The sequence below is a fragment of the Pocillopora damicornis genome, chromosome 12 (genome assembly GCF_964200805.1).
Source record: "Pocillopora damicornis chromosome 12, jaPocDami1.2, whole genome shotgun sequence".
NCBI classification, from domain to species: Eukaryota; Metazoa; Cnidaria; class Anthozoa; order Scleractinia; family Pocilloporidae; genus Pocillopora; species Pocillopora damicornis.
The window spans coordinates 1,464,506-1,479,864 of record NC_142681.1 but is presented as its reverse complement, the minus strand read 5'-3'; the positions used below and the strand labels follow the sequence as shown (position 1 = coordinate 1,479,864).

The 15,359-nt window shown below is 41.2% G+C and overlaps 1 protein-coding gene across 1 annotated transcript in view; it reads left to right on the top strand.

Moving 5' to 3' along the window:
- Positions 1-12,869, top strand: part of LOC113676698 (putative E3 ubiquitin-protein ligase HECTD4) — a 34,459-nt gene extending 21,590 nt beyond the window's left edge. The window contains exons 33-49 of the mRNA XM_089190576.1: positions 148-402; positions 623-879; positions 1,531-1,792; positions 2,318-2,708; positions 3,063-3,867; positions 4,427-5,856; positions 6,440-6,630; positions 6,983-7,249; positions 7,792-7,947; positions 8,141-8,244; positions 8,465-8,533; positions 8,926-9,078; positions 9,689-9,816; positions 10,103-10,298; positions 10,695-10,778; positions 11,302-11,443; positions 12,024-12,869. Coding sequence (XP_089046702.1) covers positions 148-402; positions 623-879; positions 1,531-1,792; positions 2,318-2,708; positions 3,063-3,867; positions 4,427-5,856; positions 6,440-6,630; positions 6,983-7,249; positions 7,792-7,947; positions 8,141-8,244; positions 8,465-8,533; positions 8,926-9,078; positions 9,689-9,816; positions 10,103-10,298; positions 10,695-10,778; positions 11,302-11,443; positions 12,024-12,166 — 5,033 coding nt within the window. The 3' untranslated portion in view covers positions 12,167-12,869. The remainder of the gene's footprint in view (positions 1-147; positions 403-622; positions 880-1,530; positions 1,793-2,317; positions 2,709-3,062; positions 3,868-4,426; positions 5,857-6,439; positions 6,631-6,982; positions 7,250-7,791; positions 7,948-8,140; positions 8,245-8,464; positions 8,534-8,925; positions 9,079-9,688; positions 9,817-10,102; positions 10,299-10,694; positions 10,779-11,301; positions 11,444-12,023) is intronic.
- Positions 12,870-15,359: the final 2,490 nt, after the last annotated feature.

Here is a 15,359-nt window from a genome sequence, read left to right as displayed (position 1 = left end):
AATAAACGTGTTTGCGTGAAGTCCCAGTTCCGTTACTTCAATCGAATCCTGTTAGTACGTTTCAATGAATATCTTAACATTCAAAATAGATAGTAATTCAGGAACACTTCAAAGATTGATTCAAATTGTACCTCTTAACAATCACAGAATACGACCCACTGGCCTGCCTTCAGTACAAACTGACAAGTAGTTACAACAGAATGACGGATGTAGGACCAGTAACACCTCTCCGCGCGAGTGAAGAGAGCAACAGCCAGTGGGGAGAAGCCCCACCGGTAGATCCCTCTCGCTTGTTGGTGAAAGCGTGGGAGGACAAGGTTTTCCCCATCATCAGGAGACGATTTCGTTCAAACGCTGACCGCCAATCGGGGCTTGAGCAAATTAAGGGAGCTCTACTTGCAGGTATCATGGTGTATGATAGTTCGCACACTTTTGTAGACCTGTTTTGCATCTCGTCATATTAACGTGAATTAGTTAATTTTGTTGAACTGTTGTTAATAATCATTTTGAGGACACTGCAGCACCACCTGACCGAATGTTTCGCCTGCTTCTGCCCAACGCAACCTTTTTTCAAGTCTACGTGCCACTTGCGTATTCAATAATTCTGGTTTCTTTTTCCTAGGAATGACAGAGATCGCCATAGCAACAGTAGCTGATTTGTACGAAGATAATGGCGGTATCCCTCCAATCCTTCAATTTCCCACGCTTGATGATGTTAAGGCCGACGTTAACAAGGTGAGCGCGGGTGGACTGAGGCCAGGTCAGGCTGTAATCATTAATAGCCCTGCTCTGAACCAGGCCGCCTGTGTACCTGGCTTTGCTGTCCCGGATATGAAGAAGACATTCGGACTTACAGGGGTGGTGAAGAGTGTTGACAAGGTAAGTATCTGTAACATGCATTTAGCTTTATTCCACAATTAAGCTTAGATTTAACATCTAACACCACACACCACGCTTTCAGCGCTGTTGACTCTAACAATATGTAGCACAGAAGACATACAAGAAAATAGCTTGCATTTGTACTTGTCTTTAGGGCCTAAGACTTTGTGGTTACGTAATAAATACGGTGGAAGTTTAAATCCTTATTACTTTACTTATTTTTCTTGAAGCATTTTTTTCAAACAGCAGTCCATAGAAGGCGAGTGGCTTGAAAAGATCGACGTGTAAAGCCTTTTTGTTCCAAGCCAAGTCAGCCAATCCTCTCCTTGCATCTTCGGGGACCCATTTTCTCATATTTTCTTCCAACAAAATTTCTGGACCAGGCTTGACTGACTCTTGTGTTCCGTTTTCCTTTCCGTATTTCTCCTTTATGGAACTTGGATCACCTTCTCTTCTCTTCATTTTCATTTTGACTATTAAACGTCACTAGAGAGTAGTAGCTGTTGGGGTTATAGCACTGACTCGTTCACCCTGTTTTGACTCTGAGCTGGAAACGTCGTGTGTGTAAAAAGATTAGAAAGAAGGTACAATATGGGTAACGAATAAAGAAAGTTGTTTTAAACGTTGTAATGGCTCGTTTTCTTTATGCAGCCTCAAGGATTAGCAGAAGTAGAGACGTACAACAGAGAAGAGGGAATACTTATGAGATTCTGGTATCCTATCTGTACTCTTGAGCGGCCGACCGCTGGTCTGGCACGTTCGTCGTCGTTGGCATTGTGCAGCGAAGACCGCACCCGCGCTGATCTTTATTGTGAGCTGCTCCGAAATGAGGCTTGTATGACCCGGATGTACTGTAGAGAGGCGCATGCCAGGTTGCTTGCAAAGCTGGCAGAGAGTCATAACCAAATTTCAGGTAAACCTGTGGTGGAGTTGGGTAGGGTGGATACCATTTGTTGGCCCTCAGGGTTCTTCGTTTATCCGTTTTTTTCAACTCAGTTCCATTGATGAAAACAGTAAGTTCTGTTGTCTATGTCGGTGGAAATCTTAAGCATGTCTGCGTTTTCTTTCGATATCTTGTTTATTTGACACGTGCGCCTCGTTTACTTCATATTATTTTGCCCAAGTTGTTAAGAGGCCAACTTACAGCTATTTTGATATTAAGTTAAACTATATGTAAAATACTTTACCAGCTTTGCCTGCGTAAGGAAGCTTGTTTCTAACTGATCTTTATCTTTGCACGTATGCCATTTCCTCCATTCATGTTCATCACTCCGAATTTAAATCAATTCACTCTCTGTCTTGGACAAAGCGGCCTCATAGTTTACTATTATCGTGGAACACCCTTACTGGAACTTACCCCTTTTGATGTAGTCAATGTATGACAAGGCCCATCCTTCTTGGTATGAAGATTATTGACCTCCATGTTGTCAATTTCTAGATGTTTTATCGCTCCTCCAAGCTCTCACTGCCCAATTATTGGCTGTGCCTCAGTCCGATGGCTCTATTATCATGACGTCACCTCACTCAGCCCCAGGCCCCCGTCACTGCCTCACGGCCAACACCTTGCAACCAAGCACTATCTTCTTCAGTGAACCTGCGAAGTTAATTTCCGAGTTTCGTAAGTTGCTGTCTTTGGCAGCCGATCAGGACGAAGAAAATGTCCTTAGGATGGTAAGTACTGTTTGTGAGGTGCTGAAAGATCCCCCCTTGGGCGGCCACCACCGGGAAATGTCGGTCGCAGCTGGAAAAGAGGACGAAGAGGTGTACTTCCCAGGCGCAGCGGTGACAGTGGTTTCGTGCAGAGAAGATCCCGGATGTCTAAATGCAGGGTGTGTATGTGCTTATGGTTTCACGAGACAATACAAAAGCTGGTCTGGGTTATCCTCAACACTATCTAATTATTGCCAATCAACAGCATGTGCAAGCGACTAAGCCTAGCGTGATTAATCGTAATCAAGTACTATCGTTTCGTTACCCTATTTCTTAAGAGTGCGGGGCAAAAAGTTGGAACACGAGCGTTTGGGGCAAGAATAGAATAGGATAGAAGGGGCGTACATCCTAACTGACCCCGTATACACTGACAGATTTTGCACTCAATAGCTCCTTACAGAAAGATATGATGCGAAGCTATTTTTTGTCGCTGGATTTAACTATGTATTGACCAATTTATTTATTTGTTTCAGGTGCTTGTCAAACCCCAAATCACCATGTGTGTCAATTTCATGTTATCATGGAAACCAGAAAGTCAATAAGAATGGCCAAGTAGCTCGGTACAAAGTTGTTCAGTATCCCAACACAGCCGAACCAAACAGCTCAGCATCAGCGGGAGCCCACCTGTTTCCAGATGTGATTCTTCCATGCAATCGTCTTGACGTTCGCTTCTTCAGCTCCGCTACGGAAGGACTCATGCTCCATTTAAACGCCTTTCCTGCGGAGTTCTTTATGTCACTTGTTTTTATTGAAGTCTTTATTTCATTTTACCTGGAAAATTCCTTGGAGGGTTTCAGAAATTCGAAGAACAAAAGTACTAGTGGCGTCGAAGATGTAAGCAGCCGGATAAGTTTGAATCAGAGGACTATTGTTTACAACTTGATTGACATTCTCAGTTCGTTTCTTATGAAGTCGGATTTGCCCGTTGTTGTCAAGGAGATTATTTATCACCTACTGGCACAGCTTATCAGAGCTTGTCATCTGGTGGAATCACAGGGAAACCAATCTCACAGTGCCGACCATTGCAGCACGTTGGACTTGGCCCTGTCGCGATTGAGTCCCTTGCGAGTTGAGCTGCAGAAATTGTTAGAAAAAGAACTCTCGGTTACGAACACAGCAGCGCTGGATTTCATTCTCAACTGTAACTTTGAACACAGTGAGTTCTCGTCTTACTTGCAGGCTCTTCTAGGGTTGGTTTCAGCAACCAATGAAGTATCATCAAGCCAAGGAAAATCGGGCAGAGGTATGTCCCTGAAGGAAGTCCGCGAGGCTTTACAAGTGAGTACAGCTTTTCTAGTAACTACCTCTCCTCGTACTCTGTATCCTAACGTAAGCAAAAGGACAGGGAAGAGTGGTTAGTCTGAAATTTTACCCGGCTCCGGGTAGTATTAGATAGGTTTGACTTAAGAGTGGACATGAGCTGCGAGAAACTCCTTTGTTTGGTACCAAAGAGAGGGATTAAAAGAAACTCAAAATTGTTTCGTAAGCGAGAAAAGCGTCGCTTACTCAAATGGGTCCTAAACACCCGACTAAAGAAAGGCAAAGCGTAAGGATTTCGAATCTGTGGCTGTTGAACTGTCAAGCAATCAGCTTACATTCAACCGGAAGTCGATTGTACCAAACACGAATGTCTACTGCAACCGATTTGGCCAAAAGCGCGCCATAAAAATATCTGTTCCATCCTCTTGATGCAAAAATCCATGTTTGGTGAGGGAGGCTTTTTATTTTCATGCTCTATTTGCTTTTTGTAACGAAGTAAAGGATGATCTAAGAAAACTTGGAAGACTTGGAGAAGAAATGGGGGTAACACTAACCTACCTTTTTCGTTTTTGTTTAGGCTGCGGTCTCTTTGGATGAGACTGACAATGTAGTGCGGTCTGCTCCACCAGAAAGTGTTGACAACATGTTTAATTTTGAAGCGGAAGCTGTTTATCCTCCTTCGGCTACGGAGACTGCGGCGTCGTCCGGTCCTCCTTCTCCAAAGGTTAAGGCGAGCGAAAGGCGCGGTAGTGTTCGTCGGCGTAAAAGAGGTTTTGGACATGGTGTCACGTCTCCCACAGAGAGCATGCCTTGGTTTGATAAGGTCGTCGGCACCACACTGCTGCTGAGAAATCTCATTCATAAAGATTCAAGGGGATCGTCGCAACTCTCTGATAGTTTGGCTGCGGTCATTGCTTCCAAAAGTACAGCGCTGCAACGACTTCTTATCATCACCAACATTTCTACCTCCTTGAGTAAGAGAGAAGCTGTGGAGGCCATTAAGAAAGCTTGCAGACCAAGTGGAGGCATTTACGAGAGCGTACTTTACATTCCAGTGGTCGAGTCGCGCAGTAAAACAGAGGAGCCAGGCAAGAAGAAGGAAAGTGAAGAGGTGGATTCCAGGCTAAAGTCAGTGACGGAACTTCTACCCAGTGCCCAGAGAGAAAAGCCCGACAAGATACTAGGTTATGCTGTGGTGGAGTTGAAGAGTTCAAGTCAACTTGAGCTAGTGTATCAAACCTTAATGTCTAGTAAGACGTTAAAGGATCCGTCATCGACAGACTCCACCGTTGGTGTGGCTAAGGTCAACTCTGAACTACTTATGGAAGGAACTAACGAGCTCGCCGCTTTTTCGGTTTTTGATGAGTTTTTAAACGCTAGGTTGTATACCGATGCTACAGCCAAATTGCTCTCTGAATCGGCGAAGACAGCTCTGGCAGAAATTTTCTCGAGCTGTGCTCTCGTTTCTAGAGATGATTCGTCAAATGCCGCAGAGGCTAGATCCACGAGTGTGGACAGTGTAACTGACACAGCTCTGCAAACTGCTGCTGTGGAACTACAGAAAGCTGATACCGTTAGTGAAGGCAGCACAAACAAGGCAGAGGATACTGAATCTCAAGGTCAAGTCGAGACAGACTCAAGGTCACAGGAAATTCCGCGCCGAGATACAGATTCACTCAGTAGTAATGGTGTGCAGAGCAAGACGCAGTCCAACCAGAGCAACTTTGCCTCCATAACAAAAGTACTGCTGACAAACGATCAAATTTGTAGGGTTAAACCCGGAAACTTGCTGTTATCATTTTTCAACGCCGTGCGTCACGCTAAAGAATCAACCACACAACTTGTGACCCAGATCCTAAGGAATTACGGAAGCCCTGTTGAAGGAACCGATGAAAGAGTGCTTGGACTTGATGGCTTTCATAACTGGGCGCTGTCTCGTGGCAGTCAAGATGTTCGATCGATATGGAAAGGGCTTATTGCCTGTGGTTATGATCTGCAGTTCAAAAGGTAAAGTCTGATTAACTGTTCTTGCTTTTCGCTGTTATGGCATGAGTGGAACACCCTTAGCTGATTGCTTAGTAATTCTCCCTACCTGTTTTGCTAACTGAAATGTTAAGGTCATAAGGAGAACTGACTATTTAATCACGTATGGGAAGTCAGAAGCAAACGACTGACTCTCGACCTTGGACTTACGACCCCAGTGCTTAAGTTTGGATTTATGTTACTGTACCATAGTAACAAATTCAATTGTCTCTAGAGGTAGCAGGCACGTAAAGGGCATTTGCCCAACCAGCACAAATGATACTGCAACAAACTCTATAGGACCAGAGATAGCAAGGACTGAATCTACTGCCTTTTTCAGAAAATTTTGTACTTTCACGCACTTAATTTAAAATAGAACGAAAATGTTTAAGTTGTTTGAAGGATCTTTTCAAAAGCATTACAGAAACCTCATACCATTTGTGTAACACAGAAGGCTTGTGCTGTGGTCCATTGCTTCATTTACAGTGTTAGATAGCAGTGCTATGGGTTTGAATGATTCTGTGGAGTTATTACATGATCTAAATGCTAGCACCATGTTTATTGTTAGGTGCACTTACTTTCTTCCGTCTGAGATGGAATCAGATCATGCTAACTGGCCTGTGGCTCGTGACCACGCCCTTGTCCTGTATGTGGATACCCTGTGTCGGGCATGGTCTACCACTCCGTCCCGTCTGATGCCGGATGAACTCCTTCTCTCTGAGGTGGACCTGACAAGCGAAGATTTCCGTCAGTTACAGGGTGTGTAATGTGTGTAAGGTGTTGTTTGTTTGTTTTTTTTTTAATTTTTTAAAATTTTTTACAGATTTTGTTATCTCTGCGTTATCTTCCTCTATTAAAAAATGTTATAATCCTCGTCAAAAGTTGGTTAACGTGCGACAGATGCAGCCAGGTTTATAGTGTTTTCCAGACACACCAGGGGCAATTTTATTATAATGTGATCATTGAAAAAGAACAGAAACACATGTCAGCTTGATGGTGTTATCTTAATTCTCTTGACCGATTTGCAAGGAAAAGCCTAGTGATCGGAAGTGAGAAATACGAATCGAGTATTAGCAGTTGAAGAATTGAGGTTTTTCCCACTGTGTTCTAGGTGTGTCTTTAAGAAGCCTGAGAAGTCGTTTTGCGTTCCTCAAGTCATTAAACGCAGACGTAGAACGCCTACTGTTACCTGTGACCGACTTTAGAGCCGCTGAGACGTTCAACCTTAGCACCGCTGCCCTTCTGAGAGATGCCCGCGGGCTCCTTTTTTATCACACCAAGGTAGCGTTGTTGAATCACGTGCTTAACCACACTGCCCATCGCGAGGCCGATGATCCGCCGCCCGAAGTCTCTATAGATCCACTGCAGTCCTTAGAAGGTTTGTTCCTTTGCCATAGCATTAGGTTGTTACTTGAGTTGCACGAGAACTATTAAGAAGGCTCCTTTGATAATTTTTGTGTAGACTAACTTTCTTTCTTAACATTGTACAATGTTTCCTTGATAAGTGAACTTGCCAAGTGTACATCCCAACTTTTAGTTCAACCGCCCCTTTTTAACACTTGATAGTGGCGCGTTGCACATAACACTGGTTTTTGGCGCAGTTTGTAAGTTTTACAGGCGCAAAACGTAAAAAAAAAAAACGAATAAATGTTGGGTTATCTACTTCCTGTTTCATGCCGCAAATTTTCAAGCCAGGTGGAGCATGCTGAATGATGGTTGTCCGTCCCCCCCCTCCCCCTCTCCCTGCGATTCTGCAGGGTTCCTGATGGCACTGAGCGTTGATATCAGTCGAACAGTTTTTCAAGAATTCTCACGAATGACTTATTATGCAATGCGGCCACCTCCAACACTTTTTCTAATGATATACAGAGTCTATTTGACCCATATATATTGTTAATTTTACTCTGCTTTTCGCTTCAGTGGATAAGGTGTCTTCAGCTGGGCCGCAGTTCTGTCAGGCCGCTCATAACATTACTGCAGTTACTTCCAGTGGACTCAGAGTCAAGGTCGCCACCGGTGGAGACCCAGTCTTCCCTCTGAAAGTTGTACTCCAGGGAGAGCAGGTCCTGGGGTCAGGTAATGCTAACGAAATATTTCTCAGCGCGATGTGACTTATTTTTTCATACATCTTGTTCATTAGCCTGGGTTCAGATATGCACAATTTCCCATGTGAAAACTATAGATGCTTACTTGGGTGGTGATTACTACTCTGACTGACCTTCTGATTGCATGCCACTGGGTTTTACATCTTTCTTGTGTCTTTTTCTAGGTGGTTCCTTCCGTCACTTTATGTGGCTGATGGCGCGTGAACTCCAGGGTAACCATGTGGGGCTTTTAGTGCCATGCCCTAGCTCTGCTGCTAACAAGAACAAGGTGCGTCCTCTGAAGTATTGACAAAAATTACTAAAATCAGCACACGAGGGACTCCACTAAGAGGACTTGATGAAGGAACCAGTTAGCTAGAAAATTCAAGGCTTTACCGTGCGTTTCACTTCCATCCGTTACACCCCTTTCTTCTTGCCTCAGTCATATGACACAGTAACTAAGTATATAAAGGCTGTGAAACTTGAAATTTTTTTTGTGCTTATCATAGGGAAAGTTTATTTTGAAGCCGGGTCCTATGACATATGCGGAGGAGGAATTGCTCATCTTCTTCGGACAGGTGAAGTTCAACTGTACATACATTTTTTACTTGTGCATTCAGTTAAGAGAACCTCTCTTCTTTAACAAAACCGGCATTTTATCTTGAACATGGAAGTCCTAAGCCACTTGTTGCGAGAAACTTTCGCAGTTTGCTCTGTTTTACGTTTATATCCAATTTTCATGACTGTGTTTCCGCACCTTAAAGCGCTCCAGAGCTTCTCCTGAAAGTTCGCTAATTTAATTTTTAGCCTATCTTTTTGCTGTGCTATAAGTGCCCTTGTACCAGTAAATGAGATAAATTTGTATAATAGTAATATAACACTCGCCAGCCGATTGGTTTATCTACCCTCGTCTGGATAACGTCTTGATACTATTAGAAGGAGTTACGTGAAATTCACTTTTTCCACACAGCTGCTGGGAATTGCACAGAGAGCTGATATTCCACTCGCTCTGGATCTGTTGCCTTGCTTCTGGAAAAGCTTGTTGAACCTCCCGTTGGACCCGCAGGACGACCTCAGAGAAACTGATATTCTCACTTACAACTACTTGCGACGATTTTCGGAGGTAACGTTAACTTCTTGGGTGGGTTGTTATTCAAACATCCGTTTTCCCGAGTTAGTATTTTGCCGGTAGAGGGCTCACCCTCTTTACTAAGGGCAGTAGGAAGAGTTCTCCTGTTGTAGGTCTTAGGCTAGAGTCTTTCGGGCACCCAACGATTTATTGTTTATCCCTGACGAAGACTGAGGTAGCATGCTACATTGACGCACTGGTTCTTCCTTGTCCGCCCCACCCTTACAGGTTGTCTATCTTGAGTTGTTATTGTCGTTGTAGTTGTCGCTTTTTGTAGAAAATTTCTCTTGAACTCTAGCGATACATAACTTGTGCAAGACGCCTACGGCAAATGTCTGCTTCTGGTTGTTTCTACTCTTGATTTAAAATCCATTTTCATGTACTGATATACGTTTTTTTTATTGGAGTAAAGGACACTTTAACAAGATCAGACTTAGTTTTGCGCTATTTGAATGGAAGTGCTTGATGATACCCTTTCCATGTTACATCCTTTCTAATAAAACATTTTCAGCTGTTAAAAACTGTTTAACGTCAAAATCAATGTATTTAAAAGGATACAGGCGACCTCGGATGGTATGTGTGACTTATATTTATTGTGTTTAAGGTGGAAAGCGCAGAGGAATTTCAAACGTTGTGTTTTGAAGCTGATCTGTGCCCATACCGATTTGTTTACACCTCCCTTGACGGCGAAGAAGTAGAACTGTGTGAAAATGGAGCTGATGTAGCCGTTACGTAAGTAAAAGATGCACTGTGGGGATATGTATTCTGTGTAACCAAACAAAGTTCAGTGTAGACTGAATACTTCAGTGAATCAATCGATAAGAATCTGTCACGTCTTTCTTACAAGTAGTGTTCATTAGATAACGAATAATGGATGAGTTTTTAATAGATTGAGCTTTTGTAGACTATGAAGTTTAATTACACAATAATTTTTTTTTTTGTGGATAAGATAACCTTAAAATCCGCACCCTCTCTTATTCGTTGGCGTTGGCAAAAAATTTTTCTTTTTCTCTTGTAGATGGGAGAATCACAAATCATACGTACAAGCAATTAGGGATTTACGACTGAAGGAGCTGCGATGTGAGTCCCGTATGGCGGCTGTTCGGTGTGGTTTGTCTTCAGTAGTCCCTCTGCATGTACTTACAGTCATGACTCCACTGGACATGGAGATTCGAACGTGTGGGCAACCCTCTCTTGACCTAGGATTTCTCAAGGTTTGTCACTCTATTTCATCATTTTATATGATTAATAATCGCACTAATACTTGAGTACAGTAACGAAGTGGAATTCGAGGGTTTCGCTTGTGATTTTCTTGCCTTTCACGAGCCTTTTTTTGTGAGTATTACGATGTTTCTTGACGCCTCATGGGTCTATAAACTTACTAACCTTTACTAGAGAAATTGGAAGTGTGCCTTTTGATTGCCAGTCGTAAACCGATACAAAATTATCAACACAGCCTATCAGAAAAAAAGGTTAACATTATGAGGAACCACTCAGAACTTGATTGATGAAAAAATGCATGCAATAGATTAAGGCGCCGCCTACGTGGTTGTAAGGAACGAGATCGTGGACTAACGAATTTGTCTTTTTTCCCTTTTCTTTTTTGTTAGGCGCACACTTGCTATGTAGCAGGAGTAAAAGATACTGATGTGCACATTGAATACTTTTGGAACACAATGGAAAGTTTTTCTCAGGTTTGTGATTCAACCCTCAAACTTTCAAGCTCTGATTAGTAAATCTCTATTAGCTGCTTCACGTTTACTTGAAAGTTAGAGAATTGGTATTTACGTCATCATTTCTCCTTTGACCACGAGATTACATGAGGACATGTCAAAATTGTCAAGAGAGGTTACTTGTTGGTGAATTTTGGGAATTATGACATGAAATATGCTATTAGTGCGTATACTTTTTTAACGCGTAAGGGCGAATATCTTCTGACTGTTATATGTCTGCTTCGTGATAACCCTTGAGAAGGAGAAGTAGAGAGACGCTTGGCAAAAATGATTCTGGTCTTTTTGTGAGAAAAATGTTTCAAATGAAAGAAGCCAAACTCAAGTCCCTCTTTTTCCAACCTCGTTTAGCCAAGAAACAAAAAAGTCAAACAACTATAAAAGCAGAACAGAAGGACAACCATGAGATGGCGTTAAGAGTGTTGTCACGTAGACCGCGGTCATCTCAGAACAGTTCATATAACTTTGCTCCCTTCCTCGCTTTCAGGATCAGCTGCGAAAATTTGTGAAGTTTGCATGTAATCAGGAAAGATTACCAAGCCGATGCACTTGTCAGGATGGCAATCCTAACACAGCTGATGTACATGTCCCACCATACCCCATGAAAATTGGTCCCCCAGACGGGAGAGGTGAGGTGCAAGTTTTGTAAAAGATTTTGTCCCTGTGATTGGATAACAAAATTATTTTACGGTGACTCGCGGAATTTCCACCTTTTTTTATTTTATTTTTTTTTTTTAATTGTCGATATTAATTTATTGTTAAGGAATAACTGCCCCCGCCGGGTTTTGGCCCAGAGGCCAGCATATAGTTAATTGTAGTAGCATATAGTAACTTTTCTGACTACCATCAGCTCTGAAAGAGAGGTGTGGAATATCAAACGGCATTTTTATGTCAGATAAGGGAGGCAATTATATATATTCCAAGTTATAGAGCTTTTGAAGAGGACCTGGGCTGGTGAAAGACGTATTGGTCCGAGTATATGATTCGAGCTAAACTTGTTGTGGGGTGGGGAGAGGGGACTTTTCGAAGTAGGGGTACCTTACAGGGGAACAACTGTTATAATTGTAAGGTCTTTGTTTTTAAGTTTGTGCGACCAAGGCTACAGTTGGAGCGAGGTTTCTTCGTACATCAAGCGTAGGGTATAGCTTTTTTTTTGCTTTTTTGTTTTGGTGACAAAAACAAAAAATTCCGGGTTATATCACATTTCAGGTCCTTCAGACGCGCGGTACATACGGGTTGAAACTTGTATGTTCATGGTGAAACTGCCGCAGTACTCGACCCAGGAAATTATGACTGAGAAGTTGTTATATGCTATCAACTGTCGTGAAGACCCTCTGACGGATATCACCTAATACTGTTTAAAGGCAAGTCTGAAACCGGGAAAAAAAATCTCGTCATCAACTCATAAGAAGAATTCAATTACAAGTGAACCGGAAGCTACGTATTCGGTTGTTTTTGCGCTAAGAACCACGAAAGACATTTGAAAGAAAAGACAATAACTACATTCTGTTTCTTTTGTGGACTAACTGCACCTTCTTGCCTTGGATATTATGCCATAAAGACATGCCCATGCATCAGTGTGGAAAAAATTTTCTACGATTTGACTTATAGGTTGCAAATATTTTTTAATTCAAGTTGTTTCCACGATGAATTGAAACGAATTTGAAGCTCTCTTGGATCATATATTTATGCTTGGCTTTTGAGCAATCGAGATTGTTAATGTTTTTAACGTAACGAAATTAATCGTAACAAGCATCTCTTTGCATCTGCCTTTTACGGATCTTTTACCCCATGACAGTTGATATATTAAGACTTTGTCCATTCCCTGTGTAATGATTCCATTATGCATGTGGGAAGAAGTAAAGAATTAACTTTAAAAGAAGTCTTTTCAAGGAAAATAGTAAAAGACTGCGAAGAGTAAGGAGTATTTTAAGATCACAAGATCACTGAGTAAAGGAGTTAAAAGAATCAAGTGAACATTGTTTTGAATTGATAATTTCTAGAAGAAAAACAAAATGGATATTTTTCAAGTATTACTATGATAGAAAAATAAAATTGAAAATTGAAAGTTCCTTTTCTTGCATTTCTCGTTCTGTTGTAGCTAAATTATTATTTTCAGGGCCACTTTTGTTATTGTTTCTTGCTAATTTTCCTTTTTCCTGTCCTGACCGTCGGTATAAACGTGATTTTACGAGGAGAAGGAGTCAAAGAATGATCGTAAGCGTGTAAACAGGAATATGTCAATTAAAACAGACATTTTAAGGCGCAGTTTACATTGAAATGGCCTTTTGACTAGGCGGCTCTTCGCAAAAGAATGTTTTTTTTCGTTTCATAATGCTTCCACCTAAAGCCGAGAAAATTATTTGAATTGCAAATTCCAACATGAATATTCAATTTTCCAATGCAACACCCAAACGGAACGTTCAAGAAGCTATCTTCGAAACCAACAACGTTCTGCAGTTTCGATGGAAAAGAGTTTTAAAGTCAACGTTGCCATTGTTATCAGTGGTTTATACGGTCAAGCTTCGAAGAATAAAAAGCAGGGTCATCATCTGGTGGCAAACAAGACTTCCACGTTGAGGTAATGGTCGCCGACACGTGCATCGCATGTAAATTGTTGTCGTGGAGTATTTGTTCCTAGAAACATTTGAAGGAAGGTAATAAAACAATTTTTATTCTTATAGCTATTATTTAAGAGGCGCAGGATCGATATTTAGAATAAATGTGCTGAAACTTTTTACCAATAATGATTTTAACCAACGGTTATTTCGGGGTGGAGTGGAACAATAATTTGGGAAGGGAGGATCTCTTGACTTGCAAAAGGTTTTCATTGCCGAGAGGATGAAAATTCTTCACTAAATTCTGTGTCCTATCAGAAATTTATTAATTTATTTAAGCATTCAGTACTGTACAAGGTACTTTGCGCGAACAAACAATAGGACTCGGGTTACCCTACGAGGTCTACGTTATACATATTATGAAAGAAAACTTTCTCGATGCTTTTGTCAAGTAAAACTCGTTAAAATAGAATTTCTCCTAAATCAGTTCCCTTTCCCACGGCAAAGGTCGAGGTTGTGCCAACTACACTTGAGAATCATGTTTTGACCGATCTAAAGTAACTTCTTTGAAATGCGGTTTTGTCCGACAAAAAAAAACTAGTTTTCTATATGTCATCCAGAAAAGACATATAACAGGAGAAGTGCATATGAAAATGGGTCACACGTATTATTCAATATATATTTAATATGCATTCATCTTTCATCAGGTAGATGTTGAACTCGGGATAAACAAAGGCGAAAATTAGCAGCAAAGGGAAAAGTAGATGAAGAGAATCACAAGACAGACGAGGGAGGAGACGTTATTGTAATTAGGTAAGTTAGTGGTATAATTATGTTGATACCAGCAGTTTAATACATTTTGCGGGTTACAGTCAGTGCATGCAGATTGTCACATTACTTAGGGGGGGTTTTAGAAATATTTTAGATATGTTTTTGACCGGAGGTTTACCTAAATTAAAAAGTGAAAATTCAAAAACTCAGTCTAATAAAAATTCACAATAAGAAAAAGACCAGAATACAGCGGAGAATGGTTGCACGAGCTTTTGACCAACAATTCTTGCCCATTTTTGCCCATTTTTGCCCATTTTTGCCCATTTTTGCCCATTTTTGCCCATTTTTGCCCATTTTTGGCGTCTACCACCATTTCGGTTACCACAACATCGTTTTCCAATTTAGCTCTGATGATTTTTTGTCTCCGGGTTCTGGCTTTCAGACTCTGAAGCTTGTTTCTTAATGGTATTGATTTATAACTTATAAAAAAGCATGTCGATAGTAGCTTGAGCTGTTCAGGCGGTTATACATCCATAATTTTAATCAACACTCGAACCTTTTTTCCATGCCATCGTTTAAATTTGTTGATAAAAATCGATGCAAAACAGTCCAGGAAAAATTCGATTGATATCTGAAGGATATGCAGCCTGGGTTAAGCCAATGAGCTTTACTCGTATCTCAATAATTCTTTTGACAACTTTTAACTTTTGATGAAGCCAAACAGATTTGTTCAAATCTTCGTAATGCTTTTGTCGGTTTTTTTCTCTCCATTACTCGGTATTTAACATTCACACTGTTTCCTGAGTTGGCAACCGAAAAGGACGAAACGTCTCTGATTTTAGAGAGATGTGTAAGCTATTCCTTTTAAAAAAACCAAGAGAATTTCAGTCAATTCGACATTAACAAACTTATTATCATTGAAAGTCTATGACATCTACTTTTTGCGCCATCTAATTGCAACTTTTATTTACCTTTGACTTTTCGCGAATTCCAAGATTCTTTTGCAAGATTACAAAGGTGCACGTTTCACTCGTGTCAGTTTTTCACAGAAATTAAACGAAAAGTATCGTTGAGTGATTCAGAAAGAGGCGTTTGGATTTTGCTTCGTTGCGTAAAAACTCAAATGAGAATAGTCCATTTTACAGTTGTGAGCTTGGTTGCCAAGCCTTTGAACAGGAATGAGACTAAGGGTGACCTTGTTATGATACAAACCTTG